This window comes from Drosophila tropicalis, unplaced genomic scaffold (genome assembly GCF_018151085.1).
Source record: "Drosophila tropicalis isolate 14030-0801.00 unplaced genomic scaffold, ASM1815108v1 contig_848, whole genome shotgun sequence".
Taxonomy (NCBI): domain Eukaryota; kingdom Metazoa; phylum Arthropoda; class Insecta; order Diptera; family Drosophilidae; genus Drosophila; species Drosophila tropicalis.
The window spans coordinates 92,456-114,830 of NW_027173341.1; the positions used below are offsets into that span (position 1 = coordinate 92,456).

A 22,375-nucleotide genomic window follows, 5' to 3' on the forward strand; every position below is an offset into this window, starting at 1 on the left:
AAACTATTAGAAGAGAAAGTATAGATGCCTGAAAGGCTGACTTAAGAACTTGAAAAATTTGTCATAATGCAAGCACAAGTACAAAACGAATGTTTTGATCATGGCGTGTAACGCATAACATTATGGAAACAGAAGATAATTTAAATATTCTATAGGAAAAGTTGAAGCTAAAATTTTGTAGTAAAGCATTATTGTGGATTACACAAGGACGTGTAAAAGTCAGGATGGCCGTGTCGGATAGAAGCTGAGAGTGAACCGTCCAAGTGAGACGATGGTGAGCCGTCCAAGTGAGACGAAGGTTATCCGTCCAAGTGAGACGATGATTGTTTCTTTATACCCTTGCAAAAAGGGTATATTAATTTTGGTCAGAAGTGTGCAACGCATAGAACGAAGCATCTCCGACCATACAAAGTATATATATTCTTGATCAGCACGACGAGACGAGTTCAACTAGCCATGTCCGTCCGTCCGTCCGTCCGTCTGTCCGTCCGTCCGTTCGTCCGTCTGGATTAACGCAAACTCCTCCTAGACCGTAAGAGCTACAGAGCTGAAATTTTGCACGTAGGCTTGTATATACTGCAGGCGTTGTACATCTCGGATTCAGCCGGATTGGACCACTATATCATATAGCTCCCATACAAACCCCTTCGTTATTTTCTGTGTTATTATCGTGAAACTTAATATTAGAGAGTTTATTGCGCTTATAAACGACTGTGCCAAATGTGATCAAGATCGGATGACTATATCATATAGCTCCCATAAAAACGATCGGTCGAAAACAGTGACTTTTGTAAATAACTTCGTTACTTTTACCGCGATTGCTTTCAAATTAAACATTTATTAGTTTAGTATATCTGTTAATGACTGTGCCAAGTTTGATCAAGATCGGATGACTATATCATATAGCTCCCATAAAAACGATCGGTCGAAAACAGTGACTTTTGTAAATAACTTCGTTACTTTTACCGCGATTGCTTTCAAATTAAACATTTGTTAGTTTAATATATCTGTTGCGGTGCAGGCTTAATTGCCGCCCCGCGCCAGTAGAAAGGCTTACCCAACGCGCCCCTGGTTTTTATTCTCTCTCATTCGAAGAAGAACAGTTAGAATTTACTTTGTCTTTGCTTGCACTTATGACAGAGCGGCGGCCCGCTATGACGGCGCGCCAGTCACAGAAAATTAGGCAAGCAGGAAAGACGTGAAAAGAAGAGAAAAACACAAATGTAAGATAAAATAGAAACATGTGAGAAATTTGAATTAACGTTGAAATAAAGATTTCAGCCAACCGATCTAACCGATCGATATGCCCACAAATTGTGCAACTGAATATAGCGCAATACAACACAACCGGCTCGGGGTATATGTTCGACTCGCGAACTTTTTTGGAGCTGTCCCACGTCACGACCTGAACATTTTCTACATCCTGAAATATTTATTTCTTTGGCTCCAGAGATATTAGCAGAGTCTGAATATCTCTGAACCACGTGGATTGGAGTGGAATCTTCCAGAAGCTTCCTTCGTGAGAGCGACCGCGGCAGACGATTACATGCCGGCTCGCTGAGAGAGGAAGAGAGAGAGGGAGATAGTGAACGTGGAATCTTCCAGAAGCTTCCTTCGTGAGAGCGACCGCGGCAGACGATTACATGCCGGCTCGCTGATAGAGGAAAAGAGAGGGAGATAGTGAACCACTTGCAAACAGGCAAACATAACCTCATTGTTACGCAACATATGCAATGAGCAACAGTGATAGAGTACCAGTTCAACCTAGCGCTGAGAGTCAGGAAGACGGCGCTGAGGCGACTGAGAATGGAGCGGTCTCAAGCGACAGAGAAACTGATACACCAACGATGTCAACGCCATCCAGAGGCGACGGTTTGTCAGTGCAACAAACGATTCTTAATGGAATGTTCGAGAGTCACGCAGGAAACGGTACGGCAATTAAACGGTCCAGTAAAATTGATCTAGCTCCGTGGTCCGTACCTGCGTTGGCGCAATCGACCCAAGGACAAAGTAACGCGGGTGGAATGCAGCATGGACCTGGAATCCAACTGCCGGCTACCGGACACTTGACGTTAAGCCCTGGAGTGCACTCTACGGATTTAGGACACAAGAAAACTCTATTGTCATCGGAACAGATAGCGGCCCGCCAAGTACTGAACAAAGACTTACCCGTGTTTTCCGGTAAGCCAGAAGAGTGGTTGTTGTTTATAAGCCACTACGAACAATCTACTGAAAGATGTGGAATTAGTAACGAAGAGAATCTTATTCGGCTCCAAAAGTGCTTCAAAGGAGCGGCTTGGGATGCCGATCGAGGTAAGCTAATGTGTCCAGAGACGGTGCCGTATGCAATCGGTACGTTACGGATGCTTTATGGAAGACCGGAGATTATTCACTCGAGCCTACAAAGGAAACTAAGAGAAGAACCAACGGCAAGCTCAAATAATTTGGATTCGGTTATTCAGCTAGCCTTGGCAGTGCAGAACTATTGCGCGACACTGGTCGCAATTGGGCTTAAAGAGTATCTGCACGATCCAGCTTTACTAGGCGAGCTCGTCGAGAAGTTGCCGGGAGACTTGAAAGTCGATTGGGGAAGACACCGAATGACTATAATTGGATGTGTGGCTAACTTGTCTATCTTTGACAATTGGCTGTTTGGCATTGCAATGTGTGCCTCAATGGTTACGCCGTATACAGTTCCAGCTAAGGATGGAGCAAAGAGATCAGCACGTGTTACGGAATTGCAAAAGTAAAGAAGTTGTGGTGTCGATGGGTGCAGGCAGATACACCACTCGTTGATCCACGAGACAGCGGACTACAAGGAAAGCAAGTCGCAGTGGCAGACGAATGAGGATGATAAACCAGTTCATCCACCAATCTTATTCCATGGAGATATAACAAGCAAGGCTTTACTCAGATATATGCCAATCATGTTATACGGAAGGAAGCGAAATTTAGCGACATATGCCTTACTGGACGAGGGAGCCGCTTCCTCTTTGATTGAAGAAACTCTGGCAGAAGAACTGTGCTTAAAGTGGACCAGTCAAGTCACTCAAACGGAAAGCGCGTCCAAGTATGTGAGTGTCGGAGTGTCGTCGATGTGTCAAGGTGCGACGCAATTTGAACTCAAGAGTTTGCGCACGGTACGTAAGTTAGACTTGCCTACGCAAACAGTTACCGACGAACTGGTAACATCGAGAAAGCATCTACAGTATTTACCAAATTTAAGTTACTGTAACGTAAAAGCAAGCTTAATTATTGGTCTGGATAATTTGAAAGTTTGTGTGCCTTTGGAGGTACGGGAGTCCGAAGGAGACGACGTGGTCGCGGCGCGCTGTAGATTGGGCTGGTCTGTGTATGGCCGGCACAGCGACGCCGCTCCAGCGTCCTCACACATATTGCACATATGTGAGTGCAATGAAGCGAGCAGCATGCGCGCTTTGGATGCGTCAATGAAAGAATACTTTGCTATGGAGTCCTCGGGAACACGTGTGCCAAGTAAGCCATTAAGATCGAAAGACGACGAGCGCGCGTTGCAGATTATGAAGGCGACCACAAGTTATTGCCCGATTGACAAACGTTGGCAAACTGGACTGTTATGGAGGTTCGACAAAGTAGATCTACCGGATTCATACTCAATGGCCATGAGGCGTCTTCAGTGTTTAGAAGCGAAAATGGCAAAGGACATCGATCTTAAAAGCTTTATGTTGGACATTATGCAAAGCTATGAAGAAAAGGGATACATCCGGAGATTAACAGAAAGTGAGCTAGATAAGGGTAAAAGTTCATGGTTTCTTCCTATATTTACAGTCACTAACCCAAACAAGAACAAGACGAGGCTGGTCTGGGATGCAGCTGCGAAAGTCAACGGCACGTCATTAAACGACGTCTTGCTAAAGGGCCCGGATATACTGGCATCTCTAGTTGGCGTGTTAATACGTTTTCGGGAGCGACCAGTAGTGGTGGTGGCTGGTGACATAAGTGAGATGTTTCACCAAGTAAGAGTGCGCCCAGAGGACCAGACGGCTCAGAAGTTTCTATGGCGCAGTGGAAATTCGGCTAAAGCGGCAGAAACGTACGTGATGCAGGTTATGACATTCGGTGCTTCCTGCTCCCCGGCCTTAGCTAATTACATAAAGAATCACAACGCAGAGCGGTTCAGAAAATAATCTCCAAGAGCTGTTGCGGTTGTAGAAACACGTTTGTCGACGACTGGCTCGAGTCGACAAACACCGAAGACGAGATGACGGAGTTGGCCATGGAGGTGCAGAGAATTCACTTGGAGGGTGGATTCAACATGAGGCGCTGGACCTCGAATTCTGCGAGCGTAGTGAGAGCGCTCAAGAACCAAGAAGGAGACGTGCCTAGGGAGGTGGGATTCCTTGAAAAAACGCAAGATAAGGTTTTAGGCATGTGGTGGCTGCCCGTGCGTATGTAGTCAAGCCGGATTTGCTTGAAAGAGCATCGAAAGACTATCCGACCAAAAGAACTGTGTTAAGTGTGGTTATGTGGTTTATGACCCACTTGGATTGCTTGGCTTTTTCACTGTTCGTGCTAAAATTATTTTGCAGAATATCTGGCGAGCAGGAACGTATTGGGATGAGTCTCTTCAGGAAAAGGACTGGAAAATTTGGGTGAAGCTGTTACCCAAAATCAACGAAGTGAGGATTTCAAGGTGCATGCCGAAGGTTTGTTGTGCAAGACAAGTACAACTTCACACGTTTGTGGACGCCAGCATCAACGCTTATGCAGCGCTTGTGTACCTGCGAGCAGAAGTGGATGGAATAGTCCACTGTTCCCTAGTAGCTTCTAAGACACAAGTGGCCCCCTTGAAGCCAGTCTCAATACCACGGATGGAACTGATGGCTGCTGTTTTAGGTTTACGGCTGGCGAAATTCATCGAACCTGAACTCTCAGTAACAGTATGTCAGCGTATTTTCTGGACGGATTCTAAGGACGTTTTATGCTGGATTAGATCAGATGCCCGCAAATACAATCAATTTGTGGCATTGCGAGTTGGAGAAATTCTGGAAGACTCTGACGTGCTATCTTGGCGATGGGTGCCCACCCAGCATAACGTTGCAGACGATGGCACGAAATGGACAAAGATGCCAGACATGACCGGGAATTCAAGGTGGTTTGTTGGCCCGAGATTCTTGTATGAACAAGAGACACAATGGCCTAGCATGGAGCAGAGCCCGAGCAAGACGAGTGAAAGTATCTTGCACCACGAGGAGAAAGTCAAAGGGAACTCTAGTTTGGCTTGCATCACACCTGATCCGGAACGATTCGGAACGTTGGAAAAGCTACGGGCGGTACAAAAGCGAGTTCTAAACTTTTTGCAAGGCATATGTAAGAGGCCTTGCGGAGAACAACTGATGAACATTTTGGCTATAAACCGCGATGTGGAAACCGATGCAGTTTTTATTCGTGCATGCCAAGAAGAGGAGTTTCCAGAAGAGATCAGATGCCTAAACCAAGGACATGGCATAACAAATAGGAAAAGTAAGCTATTTAAGTGCACTACTTACCTGGACGAGTTAGGAGTGCTACGTATCAAAGGACGAATCGACAGAATTGAAGGAGTAGATATGGACACTAAGCGACCCATTATACTACCGCAAAAGCATAGAGTAACGTTTCTGATTGTGGAGTACTATCACAGGAAGAATTACCATTTGCACAATGAAATTGTCGTTAACGAGGTACGACAGCTGTACTGGATAACCGGCTTACGCGCTTTAGTGAGAAAAGTCGCGAACGCCTGTGTAGCGTGCCGTATACGAGTGGCCCGACCAGTGCCACCAAAGATGGGCGATTTACCAAAGGGGAGGTTATCGCCGCACACACAACCATTCACTTTTACTAAGGTGGACTGCTTCGGCCCATTTGAAGTCGCAGTGGGCCGCAGGCACGAGAAGAGATGGGGCGTGTTATTCACATGCCTTACGACCCGAGCAGTACACCTAGAAATTGCTACATCACTGTCAACCGACTCATTTCTTTGCGTATTGAAGGCGTTTGTAGCCAGAAGAGGGGTGCCGCGTACCATACTATCGGACAATGGTACAAATTTTAGAGGAGCCAGCCGCGTATTGAAGGAGCACATAATTGTAGACGATGCCGCTAAACGTAATACGTGGCCAAAGGGAAGAGTGATCGACGTTCATCGCCGGAAAGACGGACAGGTGCGAAGCGCAGTCGTTCGCACAGTAGATGGACTTGTGACGCGACCAACAGTGAAGCTGGCCGTACTGAATTTGGAGAGTAATCCACCGCACGAAGACGCTGGTGAATTACGGGGTGGGGAATGTTGCGGTGCAGGCTTAATTGCCGCCCCGCGCCAGTAGAAAGGCTTACCCAACGCGCCCCTGGTTTTTATTCTCTCTTAGAATTTACTTTGTCTTTGCTTGCACTTATGACAGAGCGGCGGCCCGCTATGACGGCGCGCCAGTCACATAAAATTAGGCAAGCAGGAAAGACGTGAAAAGGAGAGAAAAACACAAATGTAAGATAAAATAGAAACATGTGAGAAATTTGAATTAACATTGAAATAAAGATTTTCAGCCAACCGATCTAACCGATCGATATGCCCACAAATTGTGCAACTGAATATAGCGCAATACAACACAAAACCGGCGTTTAATTGTTTGGTTAGAGGGCTCGGGGTATATGTTCGACTCGCGAACTTTTTTTGGAGCTGTCCCACGTCACGACCTGAACATTTTCTACAATATCTGTTAATGACTGTCGAATTTGATAAAGATCGGGTGACTATATCATATAGCTCCCATAGGAACGATCGGTGGAAAACAGTGACTTTGATCAATATCTTCGTTATTTCCTACGATTGTAGGCCATTCTTTCGCAAACATAAGCCTTTTTTAGATAAAACGTTCTTCCACATTGATGTCTGATACGTAAGGAAAGAATTACCAAAAAGTTGCAAGGGTATACAAACTTTGACGCGGTCGAAGTTAGCCCCGGCCCTCTTGTTTTGAATTAACTTTGGAAGTTTAGTTAAAGAAAATGTAAAATCGACACTTTGGCAAAATATTATGTAACCTGCATTGGTGAAGTTATTGAATTGAATTGAAAGAGATATGTTTTCAAATGTTTTAATTAAGAATTAATGTTAAAAGTTTGTGCGAAGAAATGTTGAACTGAATATTTTATCAGATGGTTATCCGTCTAAGAGAGACGATTGTTAATGGTTATCCGTTTAAGAAAAACGATGATTATTGGTTGGATATCCGTCTAAGAGAGACGATGACTTAAGTTTGAAATCTATTACGAAGACATTTTTGAAGTTAATGTTTGGCATATTACACGAGGACGTGTAACTTGTCAGGATGGCCGTGTCGGAGAATGAATTAAAGCCTATTATGTTGTTTTATCAGGTGTAAATTAATCAAAGCCTACTATGGTGCTTTGAGAATTGTCAGGTGTCAGCGCATTGTGTAGTTTACAACACTGCCGTGCAGCGTTTGCAGACTGACACCTGACTAATAAGTCAAAGCCTACTAGTTAGTTCCAATGTATTAACAGGTGCGTCAGTTGTAGCCCTGGTTGAGCATCTAAGCAACCTTAGCAACTAATGTTGAGAGCTGTCTTCAGGTCAGGTCCTATATAAAGGGGGGCCTCGGGCTAGAGAGCTCAGTGTACAACCTCCCCGGGAACTAGCCGTACAGTTCAAAATACAACTAAAAAAGTTAAAGTAGTGCAAAGTACAAAAAAACAATAAAAAGACAATGAGTGATTTAAATAAAATAGGCTACGCCCCGACATTCTTTTTTTATATATATATATATATGCAAGTACAGTCGCGCGTTGGGTTTCGTGTTATTGTATTTTTTTTTGTGCCCACAAAACCGATACACAATAAAAGAACCAGAGGCGGTCATCGTTTCTAAAGCCAGTTGTAGTGCTAAGTCTCATAAAAATAATCAAAGACGGTCACACAGAAGACTTGGAAGTTTGCAACGACAGCGAGCACACGTTTCGGGACAGACCTGCAGTCAGTTTGATTTTTGCTTAAGCCATAAGAAATTAATTGTAACACTAATATCATTGCCAATAACCGAAACCGGAATATAAACAAAATACCACAAACCGGGTGAGCTCCCACCCGGGAATGGCAGATTAAAAGACAAACAATTAATTTTGGCTAGTGAATTTCACAAATTCGTTAAAACTTGTGAAATTCTGAGAAGGAAGGAGACAGCAAGCGTCACTTGCTGTCTCCTTCCTTCTCAGCCTCGAGAAAACCGTTGTTTTAGTGAGTGGAAGCGAGATAGCTGCAGTAAAAGCGCGGTATCGGCGAGCGACAAAAAAACTTGAAAATTCGACCGATGAGCGAGACAGCAAGTGACAAGGCAGTAAGGCAACTGCAGAAGGAGTGAGAAAGCTGATCAGGAAGGGGTTCTGGAATTTTCGCATCACATGACATTCGTGAGAAGTTTGGCCGAAGAAGGTACCATCAAAAGGCAAGGCAAGGCAGGAACGGATCGAAGTGCACAATAGAGAGCGTTGGAGAAGTGTACGGCGCTAGAGATATTGTGACGATTCCGGTTGCAAGATTGATTCAAGGTTGCGAAATCGATACAAGGCGGCTACAACGGAGGGTGTGTAAATTTCTGGAGAAGTGTACAGTAATTTACCAGTGTTGGTGGCAAAAACTTTCGAGGCTGCGTTAAATGCTGGAGAAGTGTACAGCGGTTAGCCAGGACTGATAACAAATTTCAAAGCTAGAAAACAGAACTAACATAGTATAAGAAGATTTGTACGTAATTTTAAGTCCTTGTAATTGAGATGGAGTTTGCATGGAGTTTGATGGAGTTTCTGGCTCTAAGCGTGGTTGCTTTGCAGTCTTGGTTTACTTTGAAAGATGTCGAAGACAGTGTTTCACAGTTTTCAGGTTCAGATATTCCTAACATTGCTCAATGTATTGAAGAACTAGAAGAATGTGCAGCCACGGTACAGTGGAATGAATTACAGTTGTTTGTCTATGGAAAGCAGTTATTTTGTGGGGCGGCAAAATCGTTCATAAGGAGTCAGAGAAATATTAAAAACTGGAGTTCTTTTGATAGCAGCTCTTCGTGCTGAGTTTTGTGTAAAAATATCTTCAGCTGCAGTCCATAAAAAGTTAAATCAGCGCCAACAGAAGAAAGGTGAAACTCCAAATGAATATTTATACGCATAGATGGAAATTGCGAAGCCGGTAAATGTAGATGAGGAAAGTCTGATAGAGTACTTCGTTAATGGTATTCCGGATACAAAATCCAACAAGATGATGTTATTCCAAGCTTGCAATATTTCAGAGTTAAAGTTTCAAATCGAAGTTTATAAGAAAGGACGTGATTTGTACAAGGCGACAAGCAGATTTGAAAGTATGGCAAGGTTTAAGAAAAGATTGTCCTAAGTTCGATCAAAAGTGTTTCAAGTGCGGTTATAGCCAGGTCATCGTGCAGCTCAGTGTAATATCGAAGCACAGATTAAGCGAGAGAGGCAAGCAAATGTTGTTCAAAATGAGAAAGTTGAAGTTAGTTCGAGTACGTTTACTTTGTCTGGGTTAGAGCTAAAGAAGGTTAGCTATGGGAACATTGAATTTAAACGGCTTGTAGATACAGGAGCAGATATGTGCTTGATTCGTCGAAGTGTTTTTTGGAAGCTAGGATTTAAACAACTAACAGGTCCTGGGAAGTGTTTGGTGGGAAAAGGAGATGCAAAGATTTTGACGTTTGGTAGTTTCTCTAAAATAGAGATCATCGACAAGATTAAGGTAGTAGATGAATTTCATGTAGTTCCCGATGAGGACATGGGGTTTGATGCTATTTTAGGAAGAACGATTCTTGGCAGTGTTGACATGAAGGTAACCAAAAATAGCACACAGTTTTTGATTAGTCAAGAGCAAAAATTAGTAGAAGAAAAAACTGAATCAGTTGAGGATTGGATGAAGCAATTCGAAGATGTCTGCACAGTTTTTGAAGGGAAGGACGAAGTCGGTTTAGAGTTGTCTCATTTAAGTCAAGAGCAGGCTAAAGAGGTCGAAATGATAGTTCAGGGATATGAGCCAAAACGTAATCCTGATGCGAAGATCGAAATGAGAATTAATTTGAAAGATGATATTCCCGTATACCAACATACAAGACGGTTGGCCTACTGTGATCAGGAGATTGTAGATAATCAGATACAGGAATGGCTTGAGGAAGGAGTTATTCGAGATAGTACATCGGTGTATGCATCACCAAAGTATTGGTAGCAAAGTCAAACGGAGCTAAAAGGTTGTGCTGCGATTATAGAAAATTGAATGAGAAGATAATTCGAGATAATTTTCCGATTGTATTGATGGACACTGTAATTGATCAACTGCAAGGAGGAAAAGTTTTTACTACACTGGACTTGAAAAATGGATATGTACCAGTAGAGGCAAGTTCGCAAAAGTTCACTGCATTTGTTACGCAGAAAGGCCAGTACGAATTCTTATATGTACCGTTTGGTATCTCAAACTCTCCAGCGGTTTTCACGAGATTCATGATGGCAGCAATGCAGGAGTTTATTCAGAAATGAACGGATTACAGTTAAGCTGAAAAAAGTGTCAGATTCTACAAAATCAAGTCAATTTTCTGGGTTACGTGATTAGTGAAGGGATGATAAAACCAAGTGAGGAGAAAATTTCAGCAGTACACAATTTTCCAAGACCGCGTGATAAGAAAGCAGTGCAAAGGTTTCTCGGTTCAACATCGTATTTTCGAAAATTCATTGAGGGATATGCTTTAATGGCAAAGCCACTTTCCGATATGTTAAGGAAGGATAGTAAATTTGTGTTCAGCGAGATCCAAGAGGTAGCATTCCAACGATTGAAAGCATCATTAACAAGTGAGTCGGTATTGGGGGGTTATATGATCCAAAAGCGCAAACAGAGGTCCATGCTGATGCATCGAAATATGGTTACGGGGCAATTCTAATGTACAAGATCATAGTACCTATGTTAACGAAATTAAGTTTGGAAAGTCCAGCAACCTGGTATAAGCATGTAGGCAAGGTGCAACAAATGATAAACAACACTGAGCCAAGAAGCACAAAAGTGAGTTCGTTTAAGGTACTGACAGGTTTGGATATGAGAGTTCCTGAAGATCCAGAGCTAAGAGAGCGTATTTTAGAATGCATAGTTGACGAGTTGAATGAGGAACGAAAGGAGATCCGAGAAAGGGCGATTGAAAATATTATAGTCGTACAGGAGGAAAATCGTAAGTCCTATAATGCTAAACGGAAGATCGAAAGGAAATAAGGAATAAACGATTTAGTAGCGATAAAGCGGACACAGTACGGAGTAGGTTTGAAGCTCATATACGTTGTCGATGGGCCACGTGCTTTTAGTTTTCTTTGCAAGCAACAGTTACATGCGAGAAAGAGAAAGGGACGCGCGAGTGGCCAGTAAGAATGAGAGCATACAATTCACCGTTTTATTCGGGGCGTGTGTGTGAGCTACGAGCATTCTTTCGCCATTTCTCTCTCACTCTTACGCACAGCTTTGATTCAACCGTTTTTTTGTCTTTCCTTTATTCACACTGATCGCGAGAGGAGTTTTGTGTTGGTGTTTTTTTTTTGTGCAAAAAGAAAAAGAGTTTTCAAAGTGCGTGTGTGGAAAAAAACCAGTGATGTTCGTGTCACACACCCGATCGTGTGAGTGTGTATGAGTGTCGCTGACTCTCGTGTATGTGTGCGCTCACGACACGAATCGTAGAGATTGGCCTGAAAGTGTCAGTGTGTGACGATTACGTCACACATTTCCTCCAAGGCAGAAAATTTCTGGTTCTCTCGTGACGTACATATGCGTGAAGAGGCGACTCATAGACATTGACACAATGAAAGGGTATGCATGGGTATATCACCTAGTTTATCACACACATGAGCAAAAGAAAACCATTTGTTTTTGTGCAAACTTGTATGATTTTTTTTTTTGTATGTTGCGAAAGCAACGGAAGTTTTAAAAAAAATAAATAAATATATATATAACATGCACACCGGCATGCCATGCTAGGTGAGAAAATCGGCAGAGTCTCCGGTAGGGTTGCGACAGAATTATCAGCAGAGTCATCAACAGAGTTTTCGAGGATTAATAATCTCATCAACAACGTATTCCAGAGAGAATTATTAATGAAGTCAGCTACTGAGTTACCGACAGAGCTAACGATAGAGTCACCAACGGAACCATCGACAGAGCCATACCCGGAAATCATTTGAAAAAAAAAATAGGAATAAGAAAAAATATGTATAGATATAATACGCGCAGAGCCAGGTCACGCTAAGTAAGAATAGCGGCAGGGTCCCCGGCAGGGTTTTTACAGAATGATGAGCAGAGTCATCTACAGAGTTTTCGACAGCTGTTGCAATAGACAGAGACGGTATGGAAGCTGTTGAAATAGACAGTATGGAAACCGTTGAAGAGAAGGTACTTAAGGTTTTGAAACTGACATTATGAATGAAGTGTGTATTGAGATATACGATTATCGGTCGCTGCGTGATGGTATCTGGTTCAAGAGAAGTTGTTGTTTGTTGAGCTGAATATTTTATCAAATGTTAATTACACGAGAACAAGTGAATGTCATAATGGTTTTCCGTCTAGGAGAGACGATGGTTATCCGTCTAGGAGAGACGATGGTTATCCGTCTAGGAGAGACGATGGTTATCCGTCTAGGAGAGACGATGGTTGTCCGTCTAGGAGAGACGATGGTTATCCGTCTAGGAGAGACGATGGAACTCCGTAAGATAGACGATAAATTAAGATTGGAAAATTTGAAATGGAAAAAAAGGAAACTGTTGAAAGAGACAGTAATGAAGTAGTTAAAAAGAAAACTGTTGAAATAAGTAAAACTATTAGAAGAGAAAGTATAGATGCCTGAAAGGCTGACTTAAGAACTTGAAAAATTTGTCATAATGCAAGCACAAGTACAAAACGAATGTTTTGATCATGGCGTGTAACGCATAACATTATGGAAACAGAAGATAATTTAAATATTCTATAGGAAAAGTTGAAGCTAAAATTTTGTAGTAAAGCATTATTGTGGATTACACAAGGACGTGTAAAAGTCAGGATGGCCGTGTCGGATAGAAGCTGAGAGTGAACCGTCCAAGTGAGACGATGGTGAGCCGTCCAAGTGAGACGAAGGTTATCCGTCCAAGTGAGACGATGATTGTTTCTTTATACCCTTGCAAAAAGGGTATATTAATTTTGGTCAGAAGTGTGCAACGCATAGAACGAAGCATCTCCGACCATACAAAGTATATATATTCTTGATCAGCACGACGAGACGAGTTCAACTAGCCATGTCCGTCCGTCCGTCCGTCCGTCCGTCCGTCCGTCGGTCCGTCCGTCTGGATCAACGCAAACTCCTCCTAGACCGTAAGAGCTACAGAGCTGAAAATGCACGTAGGCTTGTATATACTGCAGGCGTTGTATATCTCGGATTCAGCCGGATCGGACCACTATATCATATAGCTCCCATACAAACCCCAAAGTCACGAACAGTGACTTTTCTCAATAACTTCGTTATTTTCTGTGGTCTTATCGTTTATTACGCTTATAAAAGACTGTGCCAAATTTGATCAAGATCGGATGACTATATCATATAGCTCCCATAAAAACGATCGGTCGAAAACAGTGACTTTTGTAAATAACTTCGTTACTTTTACCGCGATTGCTTTCAAATTAAACATTTGTTAGTTTAGTATATCTGTTAATGACTGTGCCAAGTTTGATCAAGATCGGATGACCATATCATATAGCTCCCATAGGAACGATCGGGCGAAAACAGTGACTTTTGTAAATAACTTCGTTACTTTTACCGCGATTGCTTTCAAATTAAACATTTGTTAGTTTAATATATCTGTTTATGACTGTGTCGAATTTGATAAAGATCGGGTGACTATATCATATAGCTCCCATAGGAACGGTTGGTGGAAAACAGTGAATTTGATCAATATCTTCGTTATTTCCTACGATTGTAGGCCATTCTTTCGCAAACATAAGCCTTTTTAGATAAAACGTTCTTCCACATTGATGGCTAATAGGTAAGGAAAGAGTTACCAAAAATTTGCAAGGGTATACAAACTTTGACGCGGTCGAAGTTAGCTTCGGCCCTCTGGTTTTGAATTAAATTTGGAATTTTAGTTAAAGAAAATGTAAAATCGACACTTTGGCAAAATATTATGTTATGAAAACAAGCATCATGTTTTATTTTTGTAACCTGCATAGGTGACGTTATTGAATTGAATTGAAAGAAATATGTTTTCAAATGTTTTAATTAAGAATTAATTTTAAAAGTTTGCGAAGAAATGTTGAACTGAATATTTTATCAGATGGTTATCCGTCTAAGAGAGACGATTGTTAATGGTTATCCGTTTAAGAAAAACGATGATTATTGGTTGGATATCCGTCTAAGAGAGACGATGACTTAAGTTTGAAATCTATTACAGAGACATTTTTGAAGTTAATGTTTGGCATATTACACGAGGACGTGTAACTTGTCAGGATGGCCGTGTCGGAAGAATGAATCAAAGCCTATGATTCATTGACACCTGACAATTCTCAAAGCACCATAGTAGGCTTTGATTCATTGACACCTGATAAATGAATCATAGGCTTTGATGGTGCTTTGAGAATTGTCAGGTGTCAGCGCATTGTGTAGTTTACAACACTGCCGTGCAGCGTTTGCAGACTGACACCTGACTAATAAGTCAAAGCCTACTAGTTAGTTGCAATGTATTAACAGGTGCGTCAGTTGTAGCCCTGGTTGAGCATCTAAGCAACCTTAGCAACTAATGTTGAGAGCTGTCTTCAGGTCAGGTCCTATATAGAGGGGGGCCTCGGGCTAGAGAGCTCAGAGTACAACCTCCCCGGGAACTAGCCGTACAGTTCAAAATACAACTAAAAAAGTTAAAGTAGTGCAAAGTACAAAAAAAACAATAAAAAGACAACGAGTGATTTAAATAAAACGGGCTACGCCCCGACATATATATGCAAGTACAGTCGCGCGTTTGGTTTCGTGTTATTGTTTTTTTTTGTGCCCACAAAACCGATACACAATAAAAGAACCAGAGGCGGTCATCGTTTCTAAAGCCAGTTGTAGTGCTAAGCCTCATAAAAATAATGAAAGACGGTCACACAGAAGACTTGGAAGTTTGCAACGACAGCGAGCACACGTTTCGGGACAGACCTGCAGTCAGTTTGATTTTTTGCTTAAGCCATAAGAAATTAATTGTAACACTAATATCACTGCCAATAACCGAAACCGGAATATAAATAAAATACCACAAATGGGGGCTCACCCGGGAATGGCAGATTAAAAGTGAAACAATTAATTTTTGTTAGTGAATTTCACAAATTCGTTAAAACTTGTGAAATTCTGAGAAGGAAGGAGACAGCAAGCGTCACTTGCCTCGAGAAAACCGTTGTTTTAGTGAGTGGAAGCGAGATAGCTGCAGTAAAAGCGCGGTATCGGCGAGCGACAAAAAACTTGAAAATTCGACCGATGAGCGAGACAACAAGTGACAAGGCAGTAAGGCAACTGCAGAAGGAGTGAGAAAGCTGATCAGGAATGGGTTCTGGAATTTTCGCATTACATGACATTCGTGAGAAGTTTGGCCGAAGAAGGTACCAGGAAGGTGTTGGTGGCAAAAACTTTCGAGGCTGTGTTAACTGCTGGAGAAGTGTACAGTGGTTAGCCAGGGCTGGAGGCAACGAAGCTTGAATTCTACAGAGACTAGCGTTGAGTTCTAGGAGTGAACTGCGTTAGTGGTGGCGGTGGACATCTGGTGATAACGGCGTAAGCAACAGAAGCTGAGTTAGCTGCTGGAGAAGTGTACAGTGGTTAGCCAGGGTTGGAGGAAACGGAATTTGGAATTCTCCAGAAACTAGCGTTGAGTTCTAGGAGTGAACTGCGTTAGTGGTGGCGGAGAACAACAGAGACTAGCGTTGAGTTCTAGGAGTGAACTGCGTTAGTGGTGGCGGTGTGATCAACGATTGGCAGTGGCAACAACTTTAAGGTTGGCGATAAGTTTTGATATTGGATAGTGCAGGAGGAGGATTTCCGAAGGAATTTGGCTATAAGGCTATTAAACATCGAAAAGGACTACAAAGCAGAGCTACGTGGGACGAACGAGAGACAAGGAAAGAGTATGTTTATCAGATCTAGCGAAAACTGATAACAAATATCAAAGCTAGAAAACAGAACTAACATAGTATAAGAAGATTTGTACGTAATTTTAAGTCCTTGTAATTGAGATGGAGTTTGCAGACATTCTGGCTCTAAGCGTGGTTGCTTTGCAGTCTTGGTTTACTTTGAAAGATGTCGAAGACAGTGTTTCACAGTTTTCAGGTTCAGATATTCCTAACATTGCTCAATGTATTGAAGAACTAGAAGAATGTGCAGCCACGGTACAGTGGAATGAATTACAGTTGTTTGTCTATGGAAAGCAGTTATTTTGTGGGGCGGCAAAATCGTTCATAAGGAGTCAGAGAAATATTAAAAACTGGAGTTCTTTGATAGCAGCTCTTCGTGCTGAGTTTTGTGTAAAAATATCTTCAGATGCAGTCCATAAAAAGTTAAATCAGCGCCAACAGAAGAAAGGTGAAACTCCAAATGAATATTTATACGCATAGATGGAAATTGCGAAGCCGGTAAATGTAGATGAGGAAAGTCTGATAGAGTACTTCGTTAATGGTATTCCGGATACAAAATCCAACAAGATGATGTTATTCCAAGCTTGCAATATTTCAGAGTTAAAGTTTCAAATCGAAGTTTATAAGAAAGGACGTGATTTGTACAAGGCGACAAGCAGATTTGAAAGTATGGCAAGGTTTAAGAAAAGATTGTCCTAAGTTCGATCAAAAGTGTTTCAAGTGCGGTTAGCCAGGTCATCGTGCAGCTCAGTGTAATATCGAAGCACAGATTAAGCGAGAGAGGCAAGCAAATGTTGTTCAAAATGAGAAAGTTGAAGTTAGTTCGAGTACGTTTACTTTGTCTGGGTTAGAGCTAAAGAAGGTTAGCTATGGGAACATTGAATTTAAACGGCTTGTAGATACAGGAGCAGATATGTGCTTGATTCGTCGAAGTGTTTTTGGAAGCTAGGATTTAAACAACTAACAGGTCCTGGGAAGTGTTTGGTGGGAAAAGGAGATGCAAAGATTTTGACGTTTGGTAGTTTCTCTAAAATAGAGATCATCGACAAGATTAAGGTAGTAGATGAATTTCATGTAGTTCCCGATGAGGACATGGGGTTTGATGCTATTTTAGGAAGAACGATTCTTGGCAGTGTTGACATGAAGGTAACCAAAAATAGCACACAGTTTTTGATTAGTCAAGAGCAAAAAATTAGTAGAAGAAAAAACTGAATCAGTTGAGGATTGGATGAAGCAATTCGAAGATGTCTGCACAGTTTTTGAAGGGAAGGACGAAGTCGGTTTAGAGTTGTCTCATTTAAGTCAAGAGCAGGCTAAAGAGGTCGAAATGATAGTTCAGGGATATGAGCCAAAACGTAATCCTGATGCGAAGATCGAAATGAGAATTAATTTGAAAGATGATATTCCCGTATACCAACATGCAAGACGGTTGGCCTACTGTGATCAGGAGATTGTAGATAATCAGATACAGGAATGGCTTGAGGAAGGAGTTATTCGAGATAGTACATCGGTGTATGCATCACCAAAGTATTGGTAACAAAGTCAAACGGAGCTAAAAGGTTGTGCTGCGATTATAGAAAATTGAATGAGAAGATAATTCGAGATAATTTTCCGATAGTATTGATGGACAGTGTTATTGATCAATTGCAAGGAGGAAAAGATTATACTACACTGGACTTGAAAAATGGATATTTCCATGTACCAGTAGAAGCAAGTTCGCAAAAGTTCACTGCATTTGTTACGCAGAACAAAAAAACAAAAGAGATACCGTTTGGTATCTCAAACTCTGCAGCGGTTTTCACGAGATTCATGATGGCAGCAATGCAGGAGTTAATTCAGAAAGGCATAGCGATCGTGTATATGGATGACATCATCATCCCAAGCAAGGACTTAGAAGAGCGAATGTCAAAAATGAAATTAGTTTTGGAGGTTGCCGAGAAGAACGGATTACAGTTAAACGGGAAAAAGTGTCAGATTCTACAAAATCAAGTCAATTTTCTGGGTTACGTGATTAGTGAAGGGATGATAAAACCAAGTGAGGCGAAAATTTCAGCAGTACACAATTTTCCAAGACCGCGTGATAAGAAAGCAGTGCAAAGGTATCTCGGTTCAACATCGTATTATCGAAAATTCATTGAGGATATGCTTTAATGGCAAAGCCACTTTCCGATATGTTAAGGAAGGATAGTAAATTTGTGTTCAGCGAGATCGAAGAGGTAGCATTCCAACGATACCGACAGGTTTGGATATGAGAGTTCCAGAAGATGCAGAGCTAAGATAGCGTATTTTAAATTGCATAGTTGATGAGTTGAATGAGGAACGAAAGGAGATCCGAGAAAGGGCGATTGAAAATATTAAAGTCGTACAGGAGGAAAATCGTAAGTCCTATAATGCTAAACGGAAGATCGAAAGGAAATACGGAATAAACGATTTAGTAGCGATAAAGCGACCGCAGTACGGAGTAGGTTTGAAGCTCATATACGTTGTCGATGGGCCACGTGCTTTTAGTTTTCTTTGCAAGCAACAGTTACATGCGAGAAAGAGACAGGGACACGCGAGTGGCCAGTAAGAATGAGAGCAGACAATTCACCGTTTGATTTGGGGCGTGTGTGTGAGCTACGAGCATTCTCTCGCCATTTCTCTCTCACTCTTACGCACAGCTTTTTGTCTTTCCTTCATTCACACTGATTTGCAAGTACAGTCGCGCATGGAGTTTTGTGTTAGTTTTTTTTTTTTTTGTGCAAAAAAAAAAAGAGTTTTCAAAGTGCGTGTGTGAAAAAAAACAGTGATGTTTGTGTCACACATCCGATCGTGTGAGTGAGTATGAGTGTCGCTGACTCTCGTGTATGTGTGCGCTCACGACACGAATCGTAGAGATTGGCCTGAAAGTGTCAGTGTGTGACGATTACGTCACACATTTCCTCCAAGGCAGAAAATTTCTGGTTCACTCGTGACGTACATATGCGTGAAGAGGCGACTCATAGACATTGACACAATCGTATGGGTATTCGTATGGAAGGGTATATCACCTAGTTTACCACACACATGAGCAAAAGAAAACCATTTGTTTTTGTGCAAACTTGTATGATTATTTTTTTTTTGTATGTTGCGAAAGCAACGGAAGTTTTTAAAAAAAAATAAATAAATATATATATAACATGCACACCGGCATGCCATGCTAGGTGAGAAAATCGGCAGAGTCTCCGGTAGGGTTGCGACAGAATTATCAGCAGAGTCATCAACAGAGTTTTCGACAGGATTAATAATCTCATCAACAACGTATTCCAGAGAGAATTATTAATGAAGTCAGCTACTGAGTTGCCGACAGAGCTAACGATAGAGTCACCAACGGAACCATCGACAGAGCCATACCCGGAAATCAATTGAAAAAAAAAATAGGAATAAGGAAAAATATATATATAACACGCGCAGAGCCAGGTCACGCTAAGTAAGAATAGCGGCAGAGTCCCCGGCAGGGTTTCTACAGAATCATCAGCAGAGTCATCTACAGAGTTTTCGACAGGATTAATAATCTCACCAACAGAATATTTCAGGGAGAATTATTAATGGAGTCAGCTACTGAGTTACCGACAGAGCTAGCCATAGAGTCATCAACGGAGCCATCGACTGAGTCGCCTATGGAAATTAGTTTGATTAAGAAAAAAAAATTGTTTTTTTTTTTTACAACAGAACAGAAAATAGCTAAAGTTGCCAGAAGCAGATAGAACGAGTCTAGGTGCCTCTCAGAGAGCCTTTAGTAAGGTTGTAACCTACCGCATTATGAGTTGAATGGGACTTGGGCATGGGTAACCTAAAATCCACCCCAAAGCAGCAGCAGAAGTGACAGCAGCGGTAACAGCAGCAGAGGAAAAGAGACAGAAGAGTGACGCACAAGGAACTATTTAAAACCAAGCATATGCACTGGCAAAGGGAGTCAGTGTTTGTCTACTGGGCGAACTCCGATATCCTTTAGCTGCTTATCACTTATACTACGACTCCGAGTCTTTACTTACATGCTAGCAATGGGCGTTCATTGGATAAATCATCGTCGCAAAGCCGAGTTGGAAGTCCTTTGGGACGAATTCGGATTAGACACCGGTGGAATAGTGGAAGAACTAAGAAATCGGTTCCGATAGTTCGCCTCAAGGGAGGATCATCATCCTGAGGTATTGAATCTATGGTAGGCCGTACTACTGGGAGCTATGCCTCGATCGTGCAACGTATAACTAAATGGGGAATTGCCTTTAGCGGATCTACCGACCCTATCTATTTCATAGAGCAAATGGAGGCTCGAGCCGCGACTTACCGTTTGAGTTTGGAGACACTGCCTCCGATTATAGCCATCCTTTTGACCGGACGGGCCGAAAGCTGGTGGCAAACCAGCGGCTATCCGGAGATGATATGGGTCGATTTCAAGTCCGAATTCTTAGAGTTTTTTCTACCCCCACGCTATTTTGAGAAACTAGAGGATAGCATACGCGCTCGGAAGCAACGCCATCAGGAACCATACAAGGAGTATCTAGTAGACCTTCGGTTGATAATGAAGAGAGCTCATTACTCGACGTTACAGGAACTCGACAGGATGTACGAAAATCTTTTACCAGACTAAAAGCTGTATACCCGACGAAATGATTTCCAAACGTTACCCGGCTTAACCAAGTTGGTGGTAAATTATGAGACAATTCGATTGGAGCAAGGCAGCGAGGAATCAGCGCATTCTTGGAAAAGGAGCAACGCCGTTCAAAATAAACCCTTGGATCATATGCCTTCCAGCCTAAACGGGACTGCTATATGTCAACTCTCCGAAGCACTAATGGATACCAAAACAGCTTGCCGCAAATGTGCGGGAGCTGGTCACTTCGCACGAGAATGCCTGAAGCCCCGTGTACTGTTCTGTACTGTACTGGCAATGAGGACGAAGGGGGTACGTACCATCGAATGTTGCCGTCGTTCGGGAACGGGCCAAACCTCCGTCTCAATCTGGGCCAGACGGAGGGACCAGACCAGGACCTCAGCCCAGTAACCGTCAATAGAAAACCAATGGTAGCTACCTTGGATTCAGGAGCGAACAAGTGTTTCATAAACGAGGAAGTGGCTCTTCAGCACTTCGCTCCGTTCCTTCTGCGAGACATTCATACTAATATTAACCTTGCCGATAATACTCGAGCAGCAATCAAAAGTTCTCTTAGGGCAACCATCAGTCTCGGGGCCCAGAGCGTACATATGACCTTGTTAGCTATGCCATCGATGATGGATCCCCTTATTCAAGGAGTGGATTTCCTTCATATAAATCAACTGGATCCTGCAGAAACGTCCTCTATGCCCAAGGATACCTATGACTCTCAGCATAGCAACAAACAGTTTTGCCGCCTCCAACACCTGACGCTGTCCGTCAAAACCCATTCCGCCAGCCCGGCGGCAAAAAGGAACCGGTAACCCAGGTGGACGGCCGATTAGCCTCAGTAGAAGCTGAGACCCGTGGACTTAAAGTCAGGACAATCATCCAGTATGGAACAGGAGACACTAGAGCCGGAACTTCAAGCGGTTCTTGACGCGGAAATCACTAAGTTCGACGGGCTCAACGGCGTTACCCAAATAGCACAACATGTCATTGTATTGAAGCACGATCGACCCATGAAGCAGAGGTATTATCCCCGTAATCCGGCCCAACAACAAATTATCAATGAAACCGTAGACGCACTGCTGAAGGAGGACCGTATTGACCCATCCAAAAGCCCTCACAGTGCACCAATCGTGTTAGGTAAGAAAACCGGTGACACTCGCATGTGTATAGACTTTCGACAACTGAACGCTCAGTCAGTACGTGACGCATACCCCTTGCCTCATATACACCATATCCTAGAGAAATTTAAGGAACGCGAAGTACATTTCTACTCTAGATTTAAAGAGCGGATATTGGCAAATACCCTTATAGGTCAAAAGTAGAGAGTGTACAGCCTTCACAGTGCCCGGACGCGGGTTATTCCATTGGAAAGTCATGCCCTTCAACCGAGACAAATGTCGTTTCTTCAAAAAACGGATCCAATTTCTAGGCTACGTTGTCAGCGTGGATGGTATCCATACCGACCCTGAAAAGGTAGCAGCTATCCGTAACCTTAAGCCACCAACCAATGTCAAGGAGTTACGTCGATGTGTCGGTATCGCCTCTTGGTATTGTCGGTATTGTACAACCTC

At 42.5% G+C, this 22,375-nt stretch overlaps 1 protein-coding gene across 1 annotated transcript; it reads left to right on the plus strand.

The window, feature by feature from the left end:
* The first annotated feature begins 2,927 nt into the window (after positions 1 to 2,927).
* LOC137581654 (uncharacterized) lies at positions 2,928 to 20,789 on the plus strand. Its single transcript, XM_068295884.1, has 6 exons — positions 2,928 to 3,140; positions 3,294 to 4,072; positions 4,192 to 4,369; positions 4,569 to 5,741; positions 6,015 to 6,288; positions 20,458 to 20,789. The coding sequence occupies exons 1-6, from the start codon at positions 2,928 to 2,930 to the stop codon at positions 20,787 to 20,789; spliced, it is 2,949 nt and encodes a 982-aa protein (XP_068151985.1).
* The last annotated feature ends 1,586 nt before the right edge of the window (positions 20,790 to 22,375 follow it).